The 13,195-nt window shown below is 37.6% G+C and overlaps 1 protein-coding gene across 1 annotated transcript; it reads left to right on the top strand.

Annotated features, from left to right (window-relative positions):
* The first annotated feature begins 9,741 nt into the window (after positions 1 to 9,741).
* Positions 9,742 to 10,775, top strand: LOC147377090 (endogenous retrovirus group K member 113 Env polyprotein-like). The gene is made up of 3 exons (XM_086394087.1): positions 9,742 to 9,939; positions 9,992 to 10,657; positions 10,770 to 10,775. Exons 1-3 carry the CDS (start codon positions 9,742 to 9,744, stop codon positions 10,773 to 10,775), a joined length of 870 nt encoding a protein of 289 aa, XP_086250213.1.
* Positions 10,776 to 13,195: the final 2,420 nt, after the last annotated feature.

Raw genomic sequence — 13,195 nt, 5'->3', positions numbered from 1 at the left:
AAATATGTCCCAGATGAAGGAACAAGATAAAACCTCAGAAGAACAACTAAGTGATGTAGAGATAGGGAATCTACCTGAAACAGAATTCAGAGTAATAATAGTAAAGATGATCCAAGGCCTGTGAAAAAGAATGGAAGCACTGACTGAGAAGATGCAGAAATGTTAACAAAGAGCTAGAAGATACAAAGAACAGAGGTGAACAATACAATAACTGAAAAGAAAAATACATTATAGTCATCCAAGAAGGAAAAGAGAGAAAAGACCTGAGAAAATATTTGAAGGTAAAATCCTTGAAAACTTCCCTAACGTGGGAGAGGAAACAGTCACTCAATTCCAAGAAGCACAGAGAGTTCCAGGCAAGATTAACCCAAGGAAGAACACACTGAGACACATAGTAATCAAATTGACAAAAGTTAAACACAAACAAAAATATTAAAAGCAACAAAGGAAAAGCAACAGATAGTATACAAAGGAATTCTCATAAAGTTATCGACCAATTTCTCAGCAGAAAATCTGTAGGCCAGAAGGGAGTGGCACAATATATTTAAGTGAAGAAAGGGAAGAACCTACAATCAAGAATATTTTCTCCAGCAGGGCTCACATTCAGATTTGATCAAGAAATTGGAAAAACAAAACAAAACAAAAAACTGTACAGACAAGCAAAGACTAAGAGAACTCAGCATCACCATACCAGCTTTGAAACAAATGCTAAAGGAATTTCTCAAGGTGGAAAAGAAAAGATCACAGTTAGAGATAAGAAAGTTATGAATGGAAAAGCTGACTGGTAAAGGCAAGCATACATTAAAGGTAGGAAATCATCTGCACACAAATGATATCAGAACCAGCAATGGTGAGAAGAAGAGAGCACAAATGCAGGATATTGGAAATTGAAATCAAAAGACCAGCAACTTAAAACAATCTTATTTATATACACACTGTTATATCAAAACCTCACACTAATTGCAAACTGTTAAATCTACAATAGATACACACACACAAAAAGAAAAGGGAATCTAAACACAGCACTAAAGTTGATCATGAAATCACAAGAGAACAAGGGTGAAGGGAAGAAAAACACCTACAAAAACAAATCCAAAACAATTAATAAAACAGCAATAAGAACATGCATATCAATAATCACCTTAAACATAAGTGAAATAAATGCTCCAATCAAAAGACATAGACTGGCTGAATGGATACAAAAACAATACCCCTATATACGCTGCCTACAAGAAATCCACCTCAGATCTAGGGACACATACAGACTGAAAGTTAAGGTATGGAAAAAAATGTATCCCATGCAGATGGTAATTAAAAGAAAGCTGAAGTAGCAATAGTCATATCGGACAAAAAAGACTTTAAAATAAAGACTGTTAAAAAAAAAAAATAAAGACTGTTATAAGAGACAAAGAAGGACATCACATAATGAACAGGATCAATCCAAGAAGATGTAACCACTGTAAATATATAAGGCAAACAACAACAGCCATAAATGGAAACATCAACAGTAAGACAATAATAATGGGGATCTTTAACACTCCACTTTCATCAATGGGCAAATCATCCAGACAGAAAATTGTCAGGGGACACTCAACTTTAAGGAATCCAATATGTTGCATTTTTTCTTCCTTTGTATGTAATTTCTCAAAGATTCTCTGTTCCTTATCAGTTCCTATTTCAGGAATGAGTAGAGCTGCACGCAGTTCTCAGGACTGAGATCATGGGAAAGGGTACCTGCTTGGATTCCCTTCAGTAATTCCCTTCAGTGACTCTTTTCAGCGTCAGTGACCTTGTATGTATTAGACTATCCATTTTGTTGCAACTGATGGAATTTCATTCTTTTAATGGCTGAGTAATCATTTTACTGAAGATATATAAACATGCATTTGTGCTAATAAAACACCCTTGCTCCACTAGAGACCTGGGTCCCCCGCATCCCTCTTTTTGTCTTCATTCTCTTTGGAGCATGGGAGCCTACCAAGCTCACATTCTTGCCTGGGCTTTCAAGACCTCCTTGAGAAGACGCCCTATTGCTGGGGTCCAGCCCCAGCTGATCCAGGGTATTCGAAGGAGAGACGGCATAGGCGACCTATTTATTTAAATATTTATCAAAGATATAAAGAGTAATAGGATGAGGATAGCTCAGTAGGAAAATTCAGTGGAGAAAAGAGGCTGAGTAGCTTGGTTTACGCATGAGACCAATAAAACTTCGAGACAAGAAGTTTGCACCACTTACGTAGGCCGCAGGCATCCTTCCGTTCTCCCAAAGGAGAGGAGACACTGAGGCCTCCCCAGTCGGATCTTAGAAGCCCAGGCATAATTAGCAAGCATGGCGGGTTCCGCGCTCCAGATGGAGACTCAGCCAGAATTTGGGAGAGAGAGCGACATGGGGAGACCAAGTTTCAGTGAACAAGGCCCGCACTTTATTTTCCAAAGTAGTTTTTATACCTTTAGTTGTGCATAGAGGATAATGGGGGAAGGGGTGGAGTCATGCAGGGACAGCAGTTCCTGGCCCTAATCGAAACCAGGCTTTCAAACTTATCATATGCAAAAGTTCAGGTGAATTACATCATCTTCTGGCCAGGAGGCCTGTTAACATTTTAAGAAACTTATCTTTCTCTAAAGGTGATTATTCCAAAGTCAGGCACCAGCCTCCAAAAAAGCATTGGAAAAAGCTGCATTCTTATAGGGCAAAGGTGAGGTGGGCTCAATCAAGAAAAGAATTAACTCAAGGGTCCAAGGTTACAAACATTGAGGCTACTACTTGCATTTCTATACACCCATTATATCAATCAATACACTGCCAAGGACACAGTAGGTAAGGAGTATGGAGACTTAGCAGCAAACATTGGCCCAATAAGTGAAAAACCCTTCACCAATACAATTCCTAATCAATCTTTTAACTACTCAAAGGAATCTGTGTTTAGACAGTTTAGAACATCTCCTGCCTCTCACAGTTGGGAGGCTCTGAACAATCACATGTGGCCGGAAAAACCTATTCAGGCAGGCTAGAGGATTTCCAAAGGAGTTTGTAGGTTGAAACACTGTCACACCCAGGAATTATTAACTGGAGCTGTAAGCTAACTCTTTTTTCAGAGAGAGGTAGTGGGGGACAGCCCCCGTAAAGTCAGAGGTGTAGGTGAAAGCACAAAGCAGAAAGTAGGCAGACTCTGGTTTGGGGGGTAGATGCTCGAGAATTTCCAGGGGGACTCCTGAGGCTTGATCCCGCCTTTGCATATGCCGAGCCTCCTTCCTCATGACCTTTGCCACGGGAGGAGTTCCTCACGCTGGCTCCCGGCAGTGATAGAATTCCAGTTGAGCTATTCCAGATCCTGAAAGATGATGCTGTGGAAAGTGCTGCACTCAATATGCAATATGCTGGCTCCTGGCACCCTATGCCTTCATGAGTGGTACAAGTTCTGTGCATGGGCTTCATTGGTTTTCCACATAACCCGAGAGATACTGCTCTCTCTCTTTTTCTCTCTTTCTTTTCGTCAACTCCAGTCCCCATGTCCTGGTCTATAAAAGACCACAACAAGTGGCGCCTGAACAGGGACATGGTATTCACGGCATTTAGGACGGAGCGACTGGGACCTACTGAGGTCGTTAAGTACGGGGTTACGGGACAAATGGCTGGGAAGCCACACCATTTTTCTCTCCAAATGGTGGAAAACTATCTTGACTGTAATAATTGTAGTCATCTTATTCTTGCTGTTTGCTTTTTATATCTGTAACCATATAATGAGCTAACTATTACTCAGGGCCCCTAGATCAGAGACCCTCAATGTAAGGATAAAGAAAATATGCTGCCTCAACAATTTAGGGCCTATGTGCCTTCCCAGCAGGAAGAAATTACAGGAAAATTTCTCCACCCCTTTCCCTGACAGCCATATTCTCCTAAAAACAGGAGGAATTGAAAGAGTTAGAGCTTAGACAACAATCTAGGGCCCTATAAAGAGAAAGCAAATATTTTCACTCCTGCTTTCATTAAGCCTTGTGCAACAATGTATCTGGCCAAAGAACTGACCTTTATTTAGGTCCAAAACTAATAATTCAGTTCAGTTCAGTTCAGTTCTTTTAATTTCATGGCTGCAATCACCATCTGCAGTGATTTTGGAGCCCAAAAATATAAAGTCTGACACTGTTTCCACTGTTTCCCCATCTATTTACCATGAAGTGATGGGACCAGATGCCATGATCTTTGTTTTCTGGATGTTGAGCTTTAAGCCAACCTTTTCACTCTCCTCTTTCACTTTCTTCAAGAGGCTTTTTAGTTCCTCTAATTACACAACACAATGTCTTACTCATGGAAATGCTTTTCTTAGGCTCTATGTTAATGACTATAATTGTAACAATCTTGCCTGGGAACTTGTATCTCAAGACTTGTACCCCTGATTAGACAGCAACAGTATATCTTGCCCAGAGACATTATCTGGAACCTGTTTTCCCTGGCTAATTTTGTGCCAAAGTTATCTCAAGATGTATGTCTTGGAAAAGGGCCTAATATAACTCTTACAACATTGAGGTATTCTTTTTTATCTAGTCTCAGCAACTAGGAGAAAAATATAAGGTCCCACTTAAACCAATGAGACAAATACTCTTTCTACTCCCCTTTGATATTTATTACAGAAGCTTTCTCTGTTCTGTCACTTTAAATAAAAATTTGCACACCAAGCTTTGAATGACTGAAACCTATCTTTGGTCCCAGAGTCAACTCTCCTTAAACCAGGAAAATATCTTCAATGGTCTATGTGGCTCGGGATTATGCCAATTTTAATGCTAGAGCTGACACTCACCAGAACCAAATCACTTTTAAAATGTTAACTGGTACAAAACAATTTGAGGCAATAGAAGCTCGAATATAATGCCTTCTTTTATTACATGAACAATTAAAATAAATTGCCCTTGAAGCCTGGGATCAAATTACTCCTCAAGGAGAACCTAAAGGTAGTTACACTAAGATATTACAAGGACCTAATGAAGCCTATACTTATTTTCTAGCTAGACTAGAAACTTTTATTTCCCTTAGTGTAATTGGAGAAGAAGCCAGATTACACCTAGAAAAACTGCTTGCATATGAAAATTCAAATCAAAAATGTTAAAGGGCTATCACTCCAATACATGAAACCGAGACTGTTATTGATTACTTGAAGGCTTGCCACAATCTAGGGGCTAAGACACAGAAAATGCAAGTGTTAGCTGAAACAATGGCTGTTGCTTTTAAAGAGTGAGATGAAGGATGTTTTGCATGTGGGGATAAGACCCATATAAAAAAAGATTGCCCTAAGAAACATGCAAAAAAATAAAATAAAAATAATAAAAACTTTCAAAAAATCTTCCCTCGTTGCCATAAAGGGATATATTAGGCTAGAAAATATCACCCTAAATATTATGTTGAGAGAGAGCCTGTTTCAGGAAACTCCAAGCTGGGGACTCCCCGGGTCCCCTTCAACAAAAACCAAGGGCAAACTCCATCTTTTCCCTCAAACCCTCAACATCCAGCAGTGCTGCCATCAATATATCAGCCCTAAATGATTTTCTCCTTTTCCCTAAAGCAATCCCTTCTAGAATACCTACTGGACTTTTTGGACCCCTACCTCCACAAACCTTTGGCCTTTTACTTGGCTGATCTAGCTTGACTTCTAGGGGAATTACTGTTCACCCTGGAATAATTGATTCAGATTATAAGGGAGAAATTCAAATTATGATGTCATCTCAGATACTATGGCAATTTTAAAAAGGGGACAAAATTGCCCAATTACTTGTTTTACCTTAAGTTCAGTTCAGTTCAGTCGCTCAGTCATGTCCGACTCTTTGCGACCCCATGAATTGCAGCACACCAGGCCTCCCTGTCCATCACCAACTCCCAGAGTTCACTCAAACTCACGTCCATTGAGTAGGTAATGCCATCCAGCCATCTTATCCTCTGTCATCCCCTTCTCCTCCTGCCTCCAATCCCTCCCAGCATCAGAGTCTTTTCCAATGAGTCAACTCTTCGCATGAGGTGGCCAAAGTACTGGAGTTTCAGCTTTAGCATCATTCCTTCCAAAGAACACCCGGGACTGATCTCCTTTAGAATGGACTGGTTGGATCTCCTTGCAGTCGAAGGGACTCTCAAGAGTCTTCTCCAACACCACAGCTCAAAAGCATCAATTCTTCAGCACTCAGCTTTCTTTACAGTCCAACTCTCACATCCATACATGACCACTGGAAAAATCATAGCCTTGACTAGATGGACCTTTGTTGGCAAAATAATGTCTCTGCTTTTGAATGTGCTATCTAGGTTGGTCATAACTTTCCTTCCAAGGAGTAAGCGTCTTTTAAATTCATGACTGCAATCACCATCTGCAATGATTTTTGAGCACCCCCCCAAAAAAAAATAAATTCTGACCCTGTTTCCACTATTTCCCCATCTATTTCCCATAAAGTGATGGGACCGGATGCCATAATCCTAGTTTTCTGAATGTTGAGCTTTAAGCCAACTTTTTCACTCTTCTCTTTCATTTTCATCAAGAGGCTCTTTAGTTCCTCTTCATTTTCTGCCATAAGGATGGTGTCGTCTGCATATCTGAGGTTATTGATATTTCTCACGGCAATCTTGATTCCAGCTTGTGCTTCTTCCAGTCCAGCGTTTCTCATGATGTACTCTGCATGTAAGTTAAATAAGCAGGGTGACAATATACAACCTTACCTTACATTTCTGTTAATTCCTCTAATGATATACAGACAGATGGTGCAAAAAATACAGATCAAAAACAATCCTTATGGACAACATTGGTATCTGAATATGCCTGACCAAACATAAATATCAAAATTAATGGTAAAATTTTTTCTGGTCTCCTTGATACTATATCTGATATCACTATTATTTCCAAACACTAATGGCCCAAATCTTGGCCTATACAAAATATTTCTTGCCAAATTACATGAGTTTCTCAAACTAAAATACAAAAAGTTTATCAAAATATTCAAATTTATCTTTGTGAGAAAACAGAAGGCCAGCCTGCTACATTACAACCTTACATAATAGATACACCCCTTAATCTATAGAATGAGATTTACTTATACAATGGCAAACTCAGATATACATTCCACATTTTTCTTAGGGCCCACTGCTCATTTAACAAACAATACAATTATTAAAATAACTTAGAAATACGACGAGCCTATTTGGACAGACAATGGCCCCTTACAAAAGAGAAATTACAGGCTACTAAAGAACTTACAGATATACAATTAAAATTAAAACATATTGAAAAATCTTATTCCCCTTGGAACTCTCCATTTTTGTTATTAAAAAAAATCTGGCAAATGACATCTCTTAACAGATCTTAGAAAAGTTAATGCATCTGTGAAACCTATGGGTACATTGCAATAAAAAATCCCATCACCTACCATTATTCCTCAAAACTGGCATATTATTATTATTGATTTAAAGGATTGCTTTTTAAATATACCTTTACATCCTGTAGACCAAAAGAGATTTGCTTTCTCTCTTCCTTATCCTAATCACACTGGGCCTCATAAGCGATACCAATGGACTATATTTCCTCAAAAAAATGATGAATTCTCCCACCATGTGTCAATATTATGTAGCCAAAGCCCTGGAACCTATAAGAAAACAATTTCCTAACTTTCTTGTTATTCATTATATGGATGATATATTGTTTTCAGCTCCATCTGTTTTGGAAGCTCAGCACATGTTTAATATAGCCCCAAAATGCTTGAAAAACTCTGGATTAATTATTGCCCCTGAAATAATTCAAACCTCTACACCTTATCATTACTTAGGATTTGTTATTAATAGACAATGTATTACTCCCCAACTGACACAGATTCATACTGACAAATTATCAACATTGAATGATTTTCAAAAACTTTTAAGAGATGTAAATTAGATCAGACCTTCTTTAGACATTGCTAATCATCAACTGACTAATTTATTTAATACTTTGAAAAGAGATTCCAATTTAAATAGCCCTAGTTCATTTTCATAAGAGGCACGAGAGCTCTATTTAATATAAAATAAATTGCAAAAGCAATTTCTTACACGTATTGGACTTGATTTACCTCTAAAATTATTTATATTGCCTTCTCTTCATTCCCCCACAGGACTTCTTGCCCAACTAGAACCCCCAATAGAATGGATCTATACCCATTTTAGAGGGACAAACTCATTTACACCCTCTCTTGATTTAATCACTCTAATCTTTATCAATGAAAGATATAAAACCAAGACGTTAATTGGCTCTGATCCTCATAAAATTGTAATACCTGTTAATAAGTCTCAATTGGAGAACACATTACAAACTTCTACTGATTTCCAAATAGCCTTTCTGAAATATTTTGGGAAATTCTCATTTCATTATCCTTCTAACAAGCTCTGAAATTTCTTCAAAAATACTAAATTTATGATCTCCCATGCCATCAGCTCACAGCCTATACCTCAAGCTGATGTTTTCTATACAGATGGGACCAAAAATGCCAAAGCCTCATTCTCGTTTCTCAAAGAATATAAAATCTTTTATACTAAATTTCATTCTGCTCAACAAAACAAATTATATGTTCTCATTCAAGTTACTTACTTACATAGTCTCTGATTCCTTATATTCAGTTTTTATATTAAAAAATATAAAAACCTTCACTATAAACTCCAATCACCCTGTTATTCAACAACTTTTTTTCGAACTACAATCTATTATTAGAAAACGCATTTCCCCCATTTATATTACTCATATTGGAACACATTCCTGCCTTCCAAGCCCTATGACTCGTGGTAATGAACAAGCTAATAAACTTGTTTCTTTTGCTACTCCCCAAAAAAAAAAACATGCTTTATTACACAATAATGCTGGCTCCTTACACCAAATATAGAAAATTCCATACCGCCCTAAAGAAATCATTAATAATTGCTCTACTTATAAACCCTTACATCTTCAACCCATTACACAAGGTATCAATTTTCGAAGATTACAACCCAATAAATGATGGCAAATGGATATAACTCATTGCCCTGAACTCTCTCTATCTTCTTTCTTACATGTCTATATCAGCACAAACTCTTCTTTTACCTGGGCCACACCTCTTTGAGGTGAAATTACACAACACGTTATAACTCACCTATTAACTTGTTTTGCTATAATGAAAACTCCTAGTTCCATAAAAACAGACAATGGCCCTGCCTATATTTCTAAACACTTCAAACAATTTTTACAATCATTTTCTATTAAACATGTTACAGATATTCCTTATAATCCACAAACACAAGGTATAATCAAACAAACACATCACATGCTGAAACTACAAATAAAAAAATTAAGAAGGGGGAAATACACAGGAACACTACTATCTTCCTTATCTAAAACAGACTTTACTAGATTCCAATGCAAGCTATTCTCTAAACCTATAACTATTGTTAATACAGCTTTATTTGTTTTAAATTTTTTAAACTTACTGCAAGGAGATATTTTGACAAAAACAAAAACAAAAACAAAATTGTTTTTGAGAAATTGAAAGATACTTCTCTTCCTCTGCCCATTTGGTATCAAGATGGGCTGACTAAACAATGGAAATCTGGAAAATTCATATTACAGGAAAAAAGATATGCTTACATTTTTCCAGATAGATCTAATGAAGTCAATTGGCTCCTTCTTCAAAAGATCCGCCCCCAGAGAACCACCAACATTCAAGACAGAGAGGAAAAAATGAAATCCCCAGGAAGAGGAGGTTCCAGTACAAGCCATGGCGGCTTTAGAGATTTCCAAAAAATGCCGCACTCAATGTTATCTACCTCATGATCTCCCTACTTGGGGACAGATAAAAACCCTTACTAATAAAGCTGAAAATCTGGTTTCTCAGCAGGGAATGCCTCGGAATCCAGAAAATATTTCTGTTGCTATGCTTGCTTTGCTTGCTTTTGCTTCCCCTGCTCAAGCAGAGGTGATGAGTCATACTTACTGGGCCTATATACCCAACCCCCCCTTTACTACAGGTTGTAGAATGGACAAAAAGAGGACCAATCGTATCTGCCAATGACTCAATACATATGCCTCCTCCCTGGAGTCTGGAGGGGCCCTCACACCCTGAGGAAGAAGGCAGACTAATTAATATTTCTTTAGGTTATGAAATCCTTCCTTTATGCATGGGCGCAGCAGAATTATGCATAAACATTAGCCGACGAATTTGGGCTTTCGTCCTGCCTCCAAAAAAGGACTTTTGGACATTGCTTGGATTATTTACTGATCTTTCTTTTTATGAGAACCACGTCAACACTACTGAAACTCTAGGGAAAGGACAAAAATCATTACACAAAGGGTTTACTTATAAGAACTTTAAATATACTCCTGTTCATTGGGACAGGTGTCAAGCCAAATCAAGAAAATTAATGTTTGTGGCCAATTATACCATTGTTGATTGGAGACCCCATAGTATGTGGTTCTCTGACTGTTCAGATAATATTAACAGCACTATATGTAATTATGCTACTCAAGTATCATGGAAGATTACCAATACTATGATGGAACATTACCATGACAAAGGACTTCTTAGCTGGCTTGACAGTGGAATGGCACCCCCTCACCCTCGAATCATCCTCAGTAAACGGATTGGACCTGAACAATGGGACATTTGGAAACTTGCCATGAGCACTGAAGAACTTGTAACTTGGACTGGATATTTCACAGAGACTAGTCATAGTTCTAGTCATTATTCCTTTCATGATAATCAGTCATATCTTATACAAGCTTGTGTTCCCCTTCCTTACGTTGTAGCTATAGAAAACTTACAATTTAATAAGACTTTAAGTTCTATAACTTGTACATATTGCAAACTATATACTTGTCTTAACTCCTCCATGTCTACAAAAAATGAATCCCTTCTGATTCTTCAATCTCGACGTAACCTATGGTTGCCAATAGATCCCTGAAAAGAAGGTCCCATGGCCGGACTTGCTTCCTGGTTACTTACTAAATTACTCCAATGATCTAAATGATTCATTGGATGGCTAATTCTTGGCACATTGGGATTGACAGCCACTTGCACTACTGCTGCTGTTGCCAGCATTGTTTTACAAACCTCAATTCAAACACACAATTTTATCCAAAATTGGACTAAAGTTGCTCATACTATATGGACCACTCAGGCTCAGATAAATGAGGAAGTTCAAGATGAAATACAGGAAATAAAAATAGCCTTCCAATGTGTCAGAGATCAATTAATAGATTTACAAAAACAAGCTATACTAAAATGTGATTGGAATTCTACTCAATTTTGTATTACCCCTGTTCAGTTCAACTATAGTGCCCACAATTGGGAACAAATCAAATTTCATTTGCAAGACTTACATGATAATGCTTCCTTAAATGTACAATTATTTAAAAAAAAAAAAGTCTTTGAAGCCTTCTCTAAGAGTCTACCTTCTTCCAATAATCTAGAAACCTTATCTAAATAGCTAGCTGATCAATTATCCAGACTAGACTCTCGAAGATGGTTGCAAAACATTATACATAGTACTGGATCTGGAATTGTAATGCTAATAATTGTCCTAATGGTTATATGCATAGTATACTGATGCCTTTCAACTAAAATTGTTCAAACTAAGCAAACTCATTTGGTCAGGACCTTTTTCACTAAAGTATCTACAGTCACCCCCAATTATGAAAAAATAAAAAAGGGGGAATTGTCAGGGGATGTTCAACTTTAAGGAATCCAATATGTTGTTTTTCTTCCTTTGTGTGCCATTTCTCAAGGATTCTCTATTCCTTATCAATTCCTATTTTGGGAACGAGAGGAGCTGCACGCAGTTCTCAGGACTGAGATCATGGGAAAGGGTACCTGCTTGGATTCCTTTCAGTAACTCCCTTCAGTGACTCTTTTCAGCATCAGTGACCTTGTATGTATTAGACTATCCATTTTGTTGCAACTTTTGGAGTTTCATTCTTTGTAATGACTGAGTAATCATTTTACTGAAGATATATAAACATGCATTTGTGCTAATAAAATACTCTTGCTCCACTAGAGACCTGGGTCTGTTTTCATTCTCTTTGGAGCATGGAAGCCTACCGAGCTCACATTCTTGCCTGGGCTTTCAAGACTTCCTTGAGAAGACGCCCTGTGCCTTCGTGAGCGGTACAAGTCCTGTGCATGGGCTTTGTTGGTTTTCCACTCTCTCTTTTTCTCTCTTTCTTTTCATCAACTCCAGTCCCCATGTCCCAGTCTGTAAAAGACCGCAACAGAAAATCAGTTAGGAAACACAGGCCTTAAATGACACATTAGACCAGATGGACTTAACTGATATTAATAGACCATTCCATCCAAAAGCAGCAAAATATACTTTCTTCTTGAGCTCATATGGAACTTCTCTAGAACTTATCAAAGCAAACTTCAGTAAATTTAAGAAAACTAAAATCGTGGCAAGCATCTTTTCTGACCACAACACTACAAGATTAGAAATCAACAATAAGGAAAAAACTGTAAAAATACAAACACGGGGAAGCTATACAGTATGCTACTCACCAACCAATGGAACACTGAAGAAATGAAGGAGAAAATAAAAAATACCTAGAAATGAATGAAAATGAAAGCATGATGATCCAAAACTTATGGGATGCAACAAAATCAGTTCTAAGAGGAAAGCTTATAGCAATATAATTTTATACAAGCTTATAGCAATACAGAAAACAAGAAAAATCTCAAATAAACAGTCTAACTTTACACCTAAGGCAACTTGAGAAAAAAGAACAAACAAAACCCAAAGTTAATAAAAGAAAAGAAATCATAAATATCAGAGCAAAAATAAGTGAAACAGAGATGAAGAAAACAATAGAAAAAATCAATAAAACTGAAAGCTGATTCTTTGAAAAGGTAAATAAAATTGATAATCCTTTAGCCATAACTCACCAAGAAAAGGGGTTCCCACTTTACCACTTTCCCTAGTGGTAAAGAACCTTCCTGCCAATTCAAGAGATGTGAGAGACACAGGTTTAATCCCTGGATTGGGAAGGAGGACATGATAGCCCACCCCATTATTCTTGCCTAAAGAATCCCACAGTCAGAGGAGCCTGGCTGGCTACAGTCAATAGGGCCAAAAAGAGTCAGGTACAACTGAAGCAACTTAGCATGCACATGCACCAAGAAAAAGAGGGAGAATTCTCAAATCTATATAATTAAAATGAAACAAGAGATGTTACAGTGGACA

The sequence above is a fragment of the Bos grunniens genome, chromosome 3 (genome assembly GCF_055505025.1).
Source record: "Bos grunniens cultivar Pamir isolate PY7600 chromosome 3, Bosgru_T2T1.0, whole genome shotgun sequence".
NCBI classification, from domain to species: domain Eukaryota; kingdom Metazoa; phylum Chordata; class Mammalia; order Artiodactyla; family Bovidae; genus Bos; species Bos grunniens.
Note: the sequence above shows the minus strand (reverse complement) of the source record. Positions and strands in the feature narration are given on the sequence as shown.

Bases quoted from the DNA above. Each gene is read 5' to 3' on its own strand.
- LOC147377090 (XM_086394087.1), top strand. From the start codon at position 9,742: ATGGCGGCTTTAGAGATTTCCAAAAAATGCCGCACTCAATGTTATCTA. The intron at 9,940-9,991 runs GTGATGAGTCAT...CCTTTACTACAG, and splicing joins CTTCCCCTGCTCAAGCAGAG to GTTGTAGAATGGACAAAAAG.